The sequence below is a fragment of the Eleutherodactylus coqui genome, chromosome 3 (genome assembly GCF_035609145.1).
Source record: "Eleutherodactylus coqui strain aEleCoq1 chromosome 3, aEleCoq1.hap1, whole genome shotgun sequence".
NCBI lineage: Eukaryota > Metazoa > Chordata > Amphibia > Anura > Eleutherodactylidae > Eleutherodactylus > Eleutherodactylus coqui.
The window spans coordinates 287987990-288003721 of NC_089839.1; the positions used below are offsets into that span (position 1 = coordinate 287987990).

A 15732-nucleotide genomic window follows, 5' to 3' on the forward strand; every position below is an offset into this window, starting at 1 on the left:
TATTCGTGACGAACACCATGCGGTGTTCTGGTTACTTTCACTTCCTTCCCTGAGACGTTAGCGCGCTTTTCTGGCCAATTGAAAGACAGGGAAGGCATTACAACTTCCCCCTGCAACGTTTAAGCCCTATACCACCCCCCTGCTGTGAGTGGCTGGCGAGATCAGGTGTTCGCCTAATATAAAAGTCGGCCCCTCCCGCGGCTCGCCTCAGATGCGGTGTGAGTTAGATGAGGGACAGTGCTGTTTATACCGGAGCTGCTGTAGGGAAAGAATTGGTAGTTAGTGTAGGCTTCAAGACCCCCCAAAGGTCCTTATTAGGGCCACTGATAGCTGTGTGTTGGCTGCTGTTAGCAGTGGGATTTTTTTTTTTTTCTCAAAATCGCCTCTGCAGACCGTTGCACCTGGCATTAGGGACAGAAGTGCTGCATAGGCAGGGAGAGTGTTAGGAGTGAGTGTAGCCTTCAAGAACCTCAACGGTCCTTTCTAGGGCCATATTTATCCGTGTGCAGTACTGTCCAGGCTGCTGTTGGCTGTGCTGCATTTTTTTTGGGCTTCTCAAAATCGCCTCTGCAGAGCATTCCACCCTCCATTGATACTGCAGGGAAAGAATTGTATAGGCAGGGCCACAACGCAGTTATTATTCATTGAATATACGCAGTGCTGCCTGTTGGTGGGAAAAAACTGAAAACAAATCTATTTGTCCAGCCTCTGTCCGTCCTTACGCCTGTGGAGACGTGTGAGCTGCGTGAAAAACATTGCTAAATCATACGCAGCCAGCTACGCTTTACTGCTGGCTTCGCCATTTGCTTTCCTTAATTGGGAAAAAAAATACCTGCTCTCCAAGAGTTATAATAACTCTGCTACCCTCACGTTCTGTGACACATAAGCAGGGACACAGCACAGTTATTAAACTTCTCATGTTCATAGAATATACGCAGTGCTGCCTTTTGGTGGGAAAAAACTGAAAACAAATCTATTTGTCCAGCCTCTGTCCGTCCTTACGGGCGGTGGAGACGTGTGAGCTGCGTGAAGAACAGTGCTAAATCATACGCACCCAGCTACGCTTTACTGCTGGCTTCGCCATTTGCTTTCCTTAATTGGGAAAAAAAATACCTACTCTGCCAGAGTTATAATAACTCTGCTACCCTCACGTTCTGTGACACATAAGCAGGGACACAGCACAGTTATTAAACTTAGATAATTCATTCACTAGAGGCAGTGGGGCCTTTCGTTTTCCAAAAAGGGCAAAAATTATATTTGGCCTGCAGTCTTGCGCCAATTTATTTCCTGCCTGTGAAATCAAATCACTGGTAATACAGCATGCTGAGGGGTAGGGGTAGGCCTAGAGGACGTGGACGCGGCCGAGGACGCGGAGGGCCAAGTCAGGGTGTGGGCACAGGCCAAGCTCCTGATCCAGGTGTGTCGCAGCCGACTGCTGCGCGATTAGGAGAGAGGCACGTTTCTGGCGTCCCCACATTCATCGCCCAATTAATGGGTCCACGCGGGAGACGGTTATTAGAAAATGAGCAGTGTGAGCAGGTCCTGTCCTGGATGGCAGAAAGTGCTTCGAGCAACCTATCGTCTACCCGCAGTTCTGCGCCGTCCACTGCTGCCAATCCGAATCCTCTGTCTGCTGCTCCTCCTTCCTCCCAGCCTCCTCACTCCACTACAATAACACCTGCTCAGGAGCGGGAGCACTCCCAGGAACTGTTCTCGGGCCCCTGCTTAGATTGGGCAGCAGCGGTTCCTCTCCCACCAGAGGAGTTTATCGTCACTGATGCCCAACCATTCGAAAGTTCCCGGGGTCCGGGGGAAGAGGCTGGGGACTTCCGCCAACTGTCTCAACAACTTTCTGTGGGTGAGGAGGACGATGACGATCAGACACAGTTGTCTTGCAGTGAGGTAGTAGTAAGGGCAGTAAGTCCCAGGGAGCAGCGCACAGAGGATTCGGAGGAAGAGCAGCAGGACGATGAGGTGACTGACCCCACCTGGTGTGCAACGCTTACTCAGGAGGACAGGTCTTCAGAGGGGGAGTCAAGGGCATCAGCAGGGCAGGTTGCAAGAGGCAGTGCAGTGGCCAGGGGTAGAGGCAGGGCCAGACCGAATAATCCACCAAGTGTTTCCCAAAGCGCCCCCTCGCGCCATGCCACCCTGCGGAGGCCGAGGTGCTCTAAGGTCTGGCAGTTTTTCACAGAGACGCCTGACGACCGACGAACAGTGGTGTGCAACCTTTGTCGCGCAAAGCTCAGCCGGGGAGCCAACACCAACAGCCTCACCACCACCACCATGCGCAGACATATGATGGCCAAGCACCCCGCAAGGTGGGACAAAGGCCGTTCACCGCCTCCGGTTTGCACCCCTGCCTCTCCCCCTGTGCCCCAACCTGCCACTGAGATGCAACCCCCCTCTCAGGACACAGGCACTACCGCCTCATGGCCTGCACCCACACCCTCATCTCCGCTGTCCTCGGCCCCATCCAGCAGTGTAGTTCAGCGCACCGTTCAGCCGTCGCTTGCGCAAGTGTTCGAGCGCAAGCGCAAGTACGCCGCCACGCACCCGCACGCTCAAACGTTAACCGTCCGCATCGCAAAATTCATCAGCCTTGAGATGCTGCCGTATAGGGTTGTGGAAACGGAGTCCTTCAAAAGTATCATGGAGGCGGCGGCCCCGCGCTACTCAGTTCCCAGTCGCCACTACTTTTCCCGATGTGCCGTCCCAGCCCTGCACGACCACGTCTCCCGCAACATTGTGCGCGCCCTCACCAACGCGGTTACTGCCACGGTCCACTTAACTACGGACACGTGGACAAGCACAGGCGGGCAGGGCCACTACATCTCCCTGACGGCACATTGGGTGAATTTAGTGGAGGCTGGGACAGAGTCAGAGCCTGGGACCGCTCACGTCCTACCCACCCCCAGAATTGCGGGCCCCAGCTCGGTGCTGGTATCTGCGGAGGTGTATGCTTCCTCCACTAAAGCACCCTCCTCCTCCTCCTCCTCCTCCTCTGTCTCACAATCAAGATGTGTTAGCAGCAGCATGTCGCCAGCAGTCGGTGTCGCGCGGTGTGGCAGCACAGCGGTGGGCAAGCGTCAGCAGGCCGTGCTGAAACTACTCAGCTTAGGCGATAAGAGGCACACGGCCCACGAACTGCTGCAGGGTCTGACAGAGCAGACCGACCGCTGGCTTTCGCCGCTGAGCCTCCAACCGGGCATGGTCGTGTGTGACAACGGCCGTAACCTGGTGGCGGCTCTGCAGCTCGGCAGCCTCACGCACGTGCCATGCCTGGCCCACGTCTTTAATTTGGTGGTTCAGCGGTTTCTGAAAAGCTACCCACGCTTGTCAGACCTGCTCGTAAAGGCGCGCCGGCTCTGCGCACATTTCCGCAAGTCCCACACGGACGCTGCCACCCTGCGCACCCTGCAACATCACTTTAAGCTGCCAGTGCACCGACTGCTGTGCGACGTGCCCACACGGTGGAACTCTACGCTCCACATGTTGGCCAGGCTCTATGAACAGCGTAGAGCTATAGTCGAATACCAACTCCAACATGGGCGGCGCAGTGGGAGTCAGCCTCCTCAATTCCTTTCAGAAGAGTGGGCCTGGTTGGCAGACATCTGCCATGTCCTTGGTAATTTTGAGGAGTCTACCCAGGTGGTGAGCGGCGATGCTACAATCATTAGCGTCACCATTCCTCTGCTATGCATCTTGAGAAATTCCCTGCAAACCATAAAGGCAGCTGCTTTGCGCTCGGAAACGGGGGCGGGGGAAGACAGTATGCCGCTGGATAGTCAGGGCACCCTCCTGTCTATTTCTCAGCGCGTACAGGAGGAGGAGGAGGAGCATGAGGAGGATGAGGAGGAGGGGGAAGAGACAGCTTGGCCCGCTGCTGACGGTACACCGGCTGATTGCCTGTCATCCTTTCAGCGTGTATGGCCTGAGGAGGAGGAGGAGGAGGAGGAGGATCCTGATAGTGATCTTCCTAGTGAAGACAGCCATGTGTTGCGTACAGGTACCCTGGCACACATGGCTGACTTCATGTTAGGATGCCTTTCTCGTGACCCTCGCGTTGCACGCATTCTGGCCACGACGGATTACTGGGTGTACACACTGCTCGATCCACGGTATAAGGAGAACCTGCCCACTCTGATTCCCGAAGAGGAAAGGGGTTCGAGAGTGTTGCTATACCACAGGACCCTTGCGGACAAGCTGATGGTAAAATTCCCAGCCGACAGCGCTAGTGGCAGAAGGCGCAGTACCGAGGGCAAGGTAGCAGGGGATGTGCGTAGATCGAGCAGCATGTACATCCCAGGCAGTGCAACAGTCTTTAAGGGCCTGGCCAGCTTTATGGCTCCCCACCAAGACTGTGTCACCGCTCCCCAGTCACGGCTGAGTCGGCGGGAGCACTGTAAAAGGATGGTGAGGGAGTACGTAGCGGATCGCACGACCATCCTTGGTGACGCCTCTGCCCCCTACAACTACTGGGTGTCGAAGCTGGACATGTGGCCTGAACTAGCGCTGTATGCCCTGGAGGTGCTTGCTTGTCCTGCGGCTAGCGTCTTGTCGGAGAGGGTGTTTAGTGCGGCTGGGGGAATCATCACAGATAAGCGTAGCCGCTTGTCAACCGACAGTGCCGACAGGCTAACACTCATCAAGATGAACAAAGGCTGGATTTCCCCAGACTTCTGTTCTCCACCAGCGGACAGCAGCGATACGTAAGCAATACGTAGGCTGCACCCGCGGATGGAAGCTACGTTCTCTCTCACCATCCAAAACGGGGACATTTCTGCTTCATCAATCTGTGTCTAATATTCCTCCTCCTCCTCCTCCTGCTCCTCCTCCTGAAACCTCACGTAATCACGCTGAACGGGCAATTTTTCTTAGGGCCACAAGGCTCACTCAAATAATTTTTCAGAACAATTTTTATAAGTTTCAATGCGCTTAAAAGCATTGGAACTTTAACTTGAACCAATTTTTCGTTACACTGGGCTGCCTCCAGGCCTAGTTACCACTTAAGCCACATTAACCAAAGCGATTAATGGGTTTCACCTGCCCTCTTGGCTGGCCATGGCCAATTTTTGGGATGTACATTAGTACTGTTGATACAGCAATTTTTGTGGGCCCTCGCCTACAGTGTAATCAAATTAATTTTTAGCCCACCTGCATTACAGCTGACGTTACCTCAGCTGTGTTGGGCAATGCAATGGGATATTTTTATGTACCGCCGGTGGGTTCCAGGGAGCCACCCATGCTGTAGGTGCACACTGAGTTTTTAATACATCTGTACACTTCTAAAGAACCCGTCTGACTGGGGCATGCAGTGTGGGCCGAAGCCCACCTGTATTACGCACGACATTACTACCTCAGCTGTGTTGGGCAATGCAATGGGATATTTCTATGTACCGCCGGTGGCTTCCTGGCACCCACCCAGGCAGTGGGTCCACAGGGAGTTTAACCTACATGTGTCCACTTGTAAAGAACCCCAGTCTGACTGGGGCATGCAGTGTGGGCCGAAGCCCACCTGCATTAAGCACGACATTACTACCTCAGCTGTGTTGGGCAATGCAATGGGATATTTTTATGTACCGCCGGTGGGTTCCAGGGAGCCACCCATGCTGTAGGTGCACACTGAGTTTTTAATACATCTGTACACTTCTAAAGAACCCGTCTGACTGGGCCATGCAGTGTGGGCCGAAGCCCACCTGTGTTACGCACGACATTACTACCTCAGCTGTGTTGGGCAATGCAATGGGATATTTCTATGTACCGCCGGTGGCTTCCTGGCACCCACCTAGGCAGTGGGTCCACAGGGAGTTTAACCTACATGTGTCCACTTGTAAAGAACCCCAGTCTGACTGGGGCATGCAGTGTGGGCCGAAACCCACCTGCATTAACCCTTTCCAGTCCACTGTGTGACCTGTGAAGACATTAGGGTTTAAGGCTGTACAGCTCCGTTGTTGGTAGACGTCCGTCGGGGTTCTCTTACTGTATATTGCCAGCCTCTCTGCTGTCGGAGCCTATCCTACGTGTCACCTCATGCAGTACTGGCTTTAGCCAGCATATAACGCCGTTGTATAACGGCAGAAAAAGAGTAAGCCCCCTAGGAAAACCATATACAAATTGGATTGGAAAGGGTTAAGCACAACATTACTACCTCAGCTGTGTTGGGCAATGCAATGGGATATTTCTGTGTACCGCCGGTGGGTTCCAGGGAGCCACCCATGCTGTGGGTCGACAGGGACTTCACAATAGGGAGTTGTACCTGCCTGTGTCTATGAATTAAAAAGCCCGGTCTGACTGGGGCATGCAGACACCTTGACAGAATGAATAGTGTGTGGCACATAGGTTCCCCATTGCTATGCCCACGTGTGCAGCTCCTGATGGCGGTGGCACAGGATTCTATTTCTCATTGCTTCTGTACAGCATTGTGGGCTATCGCTCCGCCACTTTTAAAGAGGGTCGCTGCCTAGCCGTGCCAACCTCTGCAGTGTGTGCCTGCGGTCCCTCGTCATGGCAGACGCAATTCTAAATAGACATGAGCGTGGTGTGGCATGAGGGCAGCTGAAGGCTGCCCAGGGACACTTTGGTGTGCGCTGTGGGGGGGGGGAGGGGGGGCGGTTGGGCAGCATGTAACTCAGGAGAAGTGGCAGTGGAGTGTCATGCAGGCAGTGATTGTGCTTTGTTGGAGGTAGTGTGGTGCTTAGCAAAGGTATGCCATGCTAATGAGCGCTTTTCAGAAGTAAAAGTTGTTGGGAGGGGGGGGGGGCCCACTCTTGCCGCTATTGTGGCTTAATAGTGGGACCTGTGAACTTAGGATGCAGCCCAACATGTAGCCCCTCGCCTGCCCTATCCGTCACTGTGTCATTCCCATCACTTTCCTGAATTGCCCAGATTTTCACACATGAAAACCTTAGCGAGCATCGGCGAAATACAAAAATGTTCTGGTCGCCCATTGACTTCAATGGGGTTCGTTGTTCGAAACGAACCCTCGAGCATCACGGGAAGTTCGTTACGAATAACGAACACCCGAACATTTTGGTGTTCGCTCATCTCTAATAGATACATAGATAGATTGATGTTAGATAGATAGATAGATAGATAGATAGATAGATAGATAGATAGATAGATAGATAGATAGATAGATAGATAGATAGATAGATAGATAAATAGATCTCCCCACCCACAAGAGAAAATGGGCAGCTGACCAACATGCATTTTTTAGCTGGATTATGATATGATTAGCCGACAAACTGTCATGTATGTGCTCATCAGCTAATTGTTTGTCCATATACTATTTTCTTGCCCGATAATCGGGGCGTGTAACCGGCCTTCTACATACCATGCAACACTATCATTGCCCAAAAATATGGTCATTAATGGAATATTTTATTCTTTGGAATAAAGTGATTAAATTAGATACAAATTAAAAACATACAAAAGGGATTGGGACTTCTTTGATTATGTCGATGCATGCGGTCAAAAAACAACTTTTTATTATGTTTTTTTTTTAATGAGTGAAAACTTTCACTTGTACAACATCAGTAACCAAAAATATGTACCAGATGTCATAATTACCAGATTACATGTCCCTAAACCCTCATGCACACAGCATAGTAGCGTGCACGGACCCTGTATGGAGGCGCACAGCATAGTAGTGTGCACGGACCCTGTATGGAGGCGCACTGCATAGTAGTGTGCACGGACCCTGTATGGAGGCGCACAGCATAGTAGTGTGCACAGACCCTGTATGGAGGCGCACAGCATAGTAGCGTGCACGGACCCTGTATGGAGGCGCACAGCATAGTAGTGTGCACAGACCCTGTATGGAGGCGCACAGCATAGTAGCGTGCACGGACCCTGTATGGAGGCACACAGCATAGTAGTGTGCACGGACCCTGTATGGAGGCGCACAGCATAGTAGCGTGCACGGACCCTGTATGGAGGCGCACAGCATAGTAGCGTGCACGGACCCTGTATGGAGGCGCACAGCATAGTAGTGTGCACGGACCCTGTATGGAGGCGCACAGCATAGTAGTGTGCACGGACCCTGTATAGAGGCGCACAGCATAGTAGCGTGCACGGACCCTGTATGGAGGCGCACAGCATAGTAGTGTGCACGGACCCTGTATGGAGGCGCACAGCATAGTAGCGTGCACGGACCCTGTATGGAGGCGCACAGCATAGTAGTGTGCACGGACCCTGTATGGAGGCGCACAGCATAGTAGTGTGCACGGACCCTGTATGGAGGCGCACAGCATAGTAGTGTGCACGGACCCTGTATGGAGGCGCACAGCATAGTAGCGTGCACGGACCCTGTATGGAGGCGCACAGCATAGTAGTGTGCACGGACCCTGTATGGAGGCGCACAGCATAGTAGTGTGCACGGACCCTGTATGGAGGCGCACAGCATAGTAGTGTGCACGGACCCTGTATGGAGGCGCACAGCATAGTAGTGTGCACGGACCCTGTATGGAGGCGCACAGCATAGTAGTGTGTACGGACCCTGTATGGAGGCGCACAGCATAGTAGTGTGCACGGACCCTGTATGGAGGCGCACAGCATAGTAGTGTGCACGGACCCTGTATGGAGGCGCACAGCATAGTAGTGTGCACGGACCCTGTATGGAGGCGCACAGCATAGTAGTGTGCACGGACCCTGTATGGAGGCGCACAGCATAGTAGCGTGCACGGACCCTGTATGGAGGCGCACAGCATAGTAGTGTGCACGGACCCTGTATGGAGGCGCACAGCATAGTAGCGTGCACGGACCCTGTATGGAGGCGCACAGCATAGTAGTGTGCACGGACCCTGTATGGAGGCGCACAGCATAGTAGTGTGCACGGACCCTGTATGGAGGCGCACAGCATAGTAGTGTGCACGGACCCTGTATGGAGGCGCACAGCATAGTAGTGTGCACGGACCCTGTATGGAGGCGCACAGCATAGTAGTGTGCACGGACCCTGTATGGAGGCACACAGCATAGTAGCGTGCACGGACCCTGTATGGAGGCACACAGCATAGTAGTGTGCACGGACCCTGTATGGAGGCGCACAGCATAGTAGTGTGCACAGACCCTGTATGGAGGCGCACAGCATAGTAGTGTGCACGGACCCTGTATGGAGGCGCACAGCATAGTAGCGTGCACGGACCCTGTATGGAGGCGCACAGCATAGTAGTGTGCACGGACCCTGTATGGAGGCGCACAGCATAGTAGCGTGCACGGACCCTGTATGGAGGCGCACATTCTGGAAGGTCACCACATGGTGTGTTCACAGCAAAAACAAAAATTCAGCAAAACTTTTGGTAGCTGAAGAAAAAAAAAAAAATAGGGCGGGAAAACCACCACATGGGTAAAATCCCTAAAAAGTAACTGGTCCTTATGGACCGAAACACTCTGGTCCACGAGAGGTTCAAAGCCACCTTATGGCTTTGTATGTACTTAGAAGTTTACGGGCCGTAGACCTCTATACACTGAAACTAGAACCCAACTACCTGAATTTACAGGAGCATCAGCTGAGGATTTCCAACATCTCTCAGTTGAAATGTATGTTTTTGATTATTTTTGTCAAATATGTCAAAATGATGCCAGCGGTGTTGCCTATTTTGAGTATTATATGATTTCTATATTTTTTATTATATAGAATTTTTTTCTTTCAAATAGCAGTTCTTTATTTATACCGACACTGAACATGCCCACAGAGTCATACAAGAAGGGCCACAATAAATGCACTTGTTCTATCCTTCGCAGACCCTTGCACCCCGGCAAAAAATTCACATCCATTTTAACATAATTGTGTGTCTACTGGTGTCAGCTTTTTTTCCAAAGAACAAAGGGATAGTGTGTTTTCCTGGTGTCAAAGTTGGAAATGTAAGTAATTTTGTGGACATGGGAAGCTGGAGAGGAGAGCAATACCCTAAATTCCTGAGCGACATGAAATGTATTTTAGATGAATAAGGGTCAGTGTTGATTTGTAGGGCTGACAATCATAGACTTCCAGAAGGAACAGTAAAAAGTCTTTTAAGTTACACTTCAATCATAGGCTCTACATTCAGTAGGGACATCGGTATATCCTGGGGTGGGGAGAGTGGCTCCACGATTTGTGACATATTATGGAGAATTTCCATATAATCAGCTAGAGTCGGTAATTGTGGTCATTTCACGTTTGATGATATTCCCTGATATTAAATACCGATTAGTATGTACAGTATGTTAGAGCAGCGGTCCCCAACTCCAGTCCTCAGGGACCACCAACAGGTCATGTTTTCAGGATATCCTATAATAAGTATACCTGTGGCAATGTCTGAGGCACCAACAATAATTACATCACCTGTGCAACACTGAGGAAATCCTGAAAACATGACCTGTTGGGGTCCCCGAGGACTGGAGGTGGGGAACACAGTGTTAGAGGATAAACGAGCTTACACCGTGAAGTTACGTTTGGGCATTTGTTCAGATTTGAAGTAAAACGTTGAGCAACCTTTCTGTTGCATTGTATTACTTATCCTGAGTTACATCCTGTATTATACTCCAGAGCTGCACTCGCTATTCTGCTGGTGGAGCCACTGTATACATACATTACTTATCCTGTACTGATCCTGAGTTACATCCTGTATTATACTCCAGAGCTGTACTCGCTATTCTGCTGGTGGAGTCACTGTGTACATACATTACTTATCCTGTACTGATCCTGAGTTACATTCTGTATTATACTCCAGAGCTGTACTCGCTATTCTGCTGGTGGAGCCACTGTATACATACATTACTTATCCTGTACTGCTCCTGAGTTACATCCTGTGTGATGCTCCAGTGCTGCACTCACTATTCTGCTGGTGGAGTCACTGTGTACATTACTTATCCTGTACTGATCCCGAGTTACATCCTGTATTATACTCCAGAGCTGAACTCACTATTCTGCTGGTGGAGTCACTGTGTACATACATTACTTATCCTGTACTGATCCTGAGTTACATCCTATATTATACTCCAGAGCTGCACTCACTGTTCTGCAGGTGGAGTCACTAAATACATACATTACTTATCCTGTACTGATCCTGAGTTACATCCTGTATTATACTCCAGAGTTGCACTCACTATTCCGCTGGTGGAGTCACTGTATGCATACATTACTTATCCTGTACTGATGCTGAGTTACATCCTGTATTATACTCCAGAGCTGCACTCACTATTCAGCTGGTGGTGGAGTCACTATGTGCATACATTACTTATCCTGTACTGATCCTGAGTTACATCCTGTATTATACTCCAGAGCTGTACTCACTATTCTGCTGGTGGAGTCACTGTGTACATACATTACTTATCCTGTACTGATCTTGAGTTACATTCTGTATTATACTCCAGAGCTGCACTCACTATTCTGCTGGTGGAGTCATAATGTACATACATTACTTATCCTGTACTGATCCCAAGTGCAATCCTGTATTATACTCCAGAGCTGCACTCACTATTCTGCTGGTGGAGTCACTGTGTACATACATTACTTCTCCTGTACTGATCCTGAGTTACATCCTGTATTATACTCCAGAGCTGCACTCACTATTCTGCTGGTGGAGTCACTGTATACATACATTACTTATCCTGTACTGCTCCTGAGTTACATCCTGTATTATACCCCAGAGCTGCACTCACTATTCTGCTGGTGGAGTCACTGTATGCATACATTACTTCTCCTGTACTGATCCCGAGTGCAATCCTGTATTATACTCCAGAGCTGCACTCACTATTCTGCTGGTGGAGTCACTGTATACATACATTACTTATCCTGTACTGCTCCTGAGTTACATCCTGTATTATACTCCAGAGCTGCACTCACTATTCTGCTGGTGGAGTCACTGTATGCATACATTACTTCTCCTGTACTGATCCTGAGTTACATCCTGTATTATACTCCAGAGCTGCACTCACTATTCTGCTGGTGGAGTCACTGTGTACATACATTACTTATCCTGTACTGATCCTGAGTTCTATCCTGTATTATACTCCAGAGCTGCACTCACTATTCTGCTGGTGGAGTCACTGTGTACATACATTACTTATCCTGTACTGATCCTGAGTTACATCCTGCATTATACTCCAGAGCTGCACTCAATATTCTGCTGGTGGAGTCACTGTATGCATACATTACTTATCCTGTACTGATCCTGAGTTACAGTCTGTATTATATCAAATCTGCATTCATAATTCTGTTTTTCATTGGAAACAGTCAGTAAGTATGTTGTCAGACACATCCCTAAAAGATACAGTGTAAAGACATTTTTTAGTGGAGATGGACTGATTATTTGAATATTAGTACCCAAGGGCCTGGGGCCAAAAAGTCAACCAGCCCCTTAGTTAGATACATTAATATTTAAGTGTAGGATCATGCTGCTCAAAAGTACATGACTATCATGGTTGGTAAGAATTGTGAGTACAGCTCTGGCTTATAATACAGAATGGAAATCAGGATGAGCATATAATAAATAAAATCTAGTGAATATACAAAAATACTCAACTTTTTATCTTGATACCAGGGGTATTCCCATTATAGGCCTATAGAAATGTCATATACGTGCTGGTCCACCACTGGTGACCTATGGTGACTCCCATTCACTGATTCTCAGCTGCAGAATTCTCTATATACCTCCGTGGAGTAGTCGGGCTTCTCCATTGAAATCTATGACAGTCACAGAAAGGGCCAAGTAAGCAGCTCCCAGACAGCGTTGTCACCTAGCTTTCCCATATTCTTGACTGGTACAAATGTAGCAAACGTTATCTTGACATCGAACGCGTTCTGATGACTTTAGCTACATTGTACTACAATGCTGTAAATCAAGTTATTTTGATGTGCCAGTCATATTAACGATTGCTGTACCATCATTAAAAATAATCTCCCTGGAGTTCAGAAAACAGGGTGACGACCTCTGTGGGAATTGGAATGACACAAATATTGGTTGGCGCTCAGCAGAGATAAGTACTTACATTTTACTGAGTTTCCTGCTAAAATGTTCTTTCTTAACTGAGGGCTGCAGTCCAGCAAAAAGACTTCATAAAGTAACACAAAGAACGCGCTCCCGGGCTCGTATTGTGCTGATGAAAACTAGTCACCATGGATTACATCATATTTGTTCTTTTCCCTCAAAGTCATTAAGTACATTTTTAATTTTGGTGATTGATTTTAGAGAACAGCAGCTGCGCCAATCAAGAAGAAGGTTATCTAGAAAAGTAGTATTTCCCATCCCATAGCACTTATTGGGGTCTGTCACCTTGGCCGGAAAAACCTAGAAACCAGACAGATATTTGCTCGTATTTTCTCTAAAATGTGATTGGTTGTCATTGGCAAAGACTCTTCTTCATTAACTTTTAATGAGAAAATTGTCCCACGTTTTATGGAAAGTTGGAAACCTTCCGTAGCCGATGATTCTGTGAGTGCTGATCCTTTAAGGGAATGTCCACTGTATGTAAACACCCCTGAGTGGAGGTAGACTAGAGTTTTATCATTTTACTGTATGACTTGCTGTAGCAGGTGATTTAGAACTGTGTATCAGAAAAACAGAGTTTAATGTATTAGGTGGCAACCAATATGGCTGCCATTATAGCTTTGGCAGTGGTTGACACAAAATGTGTGAGACTCTTGAATGCCATGTTAGTGTGTTGATATGTAGTAATATGGGCAGGTTATATAGCACTGCAAAACTGGTCACATCTGCTACTCTGGGGTGGTAATCCTCAGAGACCAACACCAAAAAGGGGAAAGCAAAAATAGTCAAAATACCAAAAGTATTAAGATATAACTCCAAAAAAACCGCACATATGTATATATGTATGTATGTGTGTATATATATATAAATTTTTTAAATATTTTACTATTTTTGATATTTTGAGTATTTTTCTTGATATATCTATAGCTATATATAGATAGATATCTATATATATATCTATATATATATATATATATATATATATATATATATATATATATATATGTATATATATATATCTATATTGTGAGGGATTAGCATTTAGGATCGGTAGCAACCTGGGCACAAGCAGTCAGAGACAGTGACACATGGGATAAAGTCTTTAGTCCAGGCTTCGCCTGGGTTTATTTCCGTGCAAACAAAGCAAAACACAGGCCTTAACTTCAGGCCAACATAAAGTAAATCCTGCTCGTCCGAGCACTTACTAAACATGGATCGTCCCTGTCTACACACTGGTAACCAAATGGCTCCTGCACACAGCCAGCCAGGACTCTCAGACCTGCAAAAGTCTCAGCTCTCTCTCTAGGCCCTGTAGGCCCAGGCTTTATAAGGCCTGGTACCAGCCCCACCTGGTACGTGGGAGTGACCATCCCACCCTTCACTTTGGTCACTCCAGGAAAAGCCGGCCCGGATTATGCGGCTTGGAGCCACTTACTCACTACAACGTCTCACAATATACAGAAGAGAGAAGAAAATAAGAGCACATGTGGAATAACCCTATAAGACCAACACCAAAAACATTCTAAGCAACATCCTCCTTAATGCCCCAATCATATAACACACAATAGGAGATACAGCAACTGGTTTTATAACTAGAGCAGAGTAAACACAATAAAAAGTTATGTCACATTTTTGGCTGCAGATATAACAGTCACCCCCAAAATAAGTCACTCAGATTGTGTTAATCATTCATAAATGGCATAAATATCCAGGCTCACAAGGGGCCATGATGGAAAAGAACAAAGTGTTTAAGGTACAAATCAGTTCGTAACTGTTCCTAAAAAAAAGTTCATAAATGTTATTATGTTGCCACTGCTCTACTTACAGTCAAGTATCGTTATAGCACTGATTGTTGCATGTATATCTATTCTGTATCGGAGTTGGGGCATTGAGGAGGATGGTCTGTGGCAGAGGCGTAACTTGAAGCTCCTGGGCCCTAATGCAAAACCTGGAACGGGGCCCCCAACTATAATGCTTTATTCATAGTACTGGGCTCCCTATATGGAGAAGAGAGGCCTTATGGGCCCCCCAAGGCTCCTGGGCCCGGGTGCAACCGCATCCCCTGCATCCCCTATAGTTAACCTCTGGTCTGTGGTATGTTTTTTGGTTGGTTTTTTAGGGCTATTCTACTTATTTTGACCCTTATTAGTTTTTCTCTCCTGTATGTCATGTGATCTTATTTTAGTGATCTTGGTGCTGGAATTTGAGTTTTTTTCTCTCTCTTTTTTGGTGTTTTTGCATTTGTGAAAATACTTGTGTTAGTTTTATTGACGGTTTAGATAGGTTGGGTATGTTAATCCTCGGAGACAACCCTGACGGGAGCTCTTAACGGTTGTAACTCACCTTTTAACCACTTAAGAGTTCCAAAATATGATTGTATCGTTAAGTAGTAGACACTGACATTGTTTTATTGTTCTTTTACAGGTTTTATTTGCATTAAACCAGACGTTGCTACAACATGAAAGTCTGCGGGCAGGAAGCTTTCAGGCCCCTTACACGACTGAAGATCTCATAAAACATTACAACTGTGGAGACCTCAACTCCGTCATCTTCAGCCACGAATCTTCACAGGTTTGTGCTTATCAAGAAGGTTCTGGGAATGATTTTCTTACAAGGCTTGTAGCGGTCATCCTGACCAGGGTGATATGGGTAGGGTTTGTCTTCCCGAGGCAACCTCTTTAGGGTATGTTTGCACTGCTTTATTTCACCACAGATTTGAAGATTCTGCACAAAATGTAGATTCTGTATTGGAAAATCCACG

At 48.1% G+C, this 15732-nt stretch overlaps 1 protein-coding gene across 1 annotated transcript in view; it reads left to right on the plus strand.

Annotated features, from left to right (window-relative positions):
- The window catches only part of TRABD2B (TraB domain containing 2B), a 295708-nt gene that overhangs the window by 106233 nt on the left and 173743 nt on the right, over positions 1-15732 (plus strand). The window contains exon 3 of the mRNA XM_066597625.1: positions 15396-15542. Coding sequence (XP_066453722.1) covers positions 15396-15542 — 147 coding nt within the window. The remainder of the gene's footprint in view (positions 1-15395; positions 15543-15732) is intronic.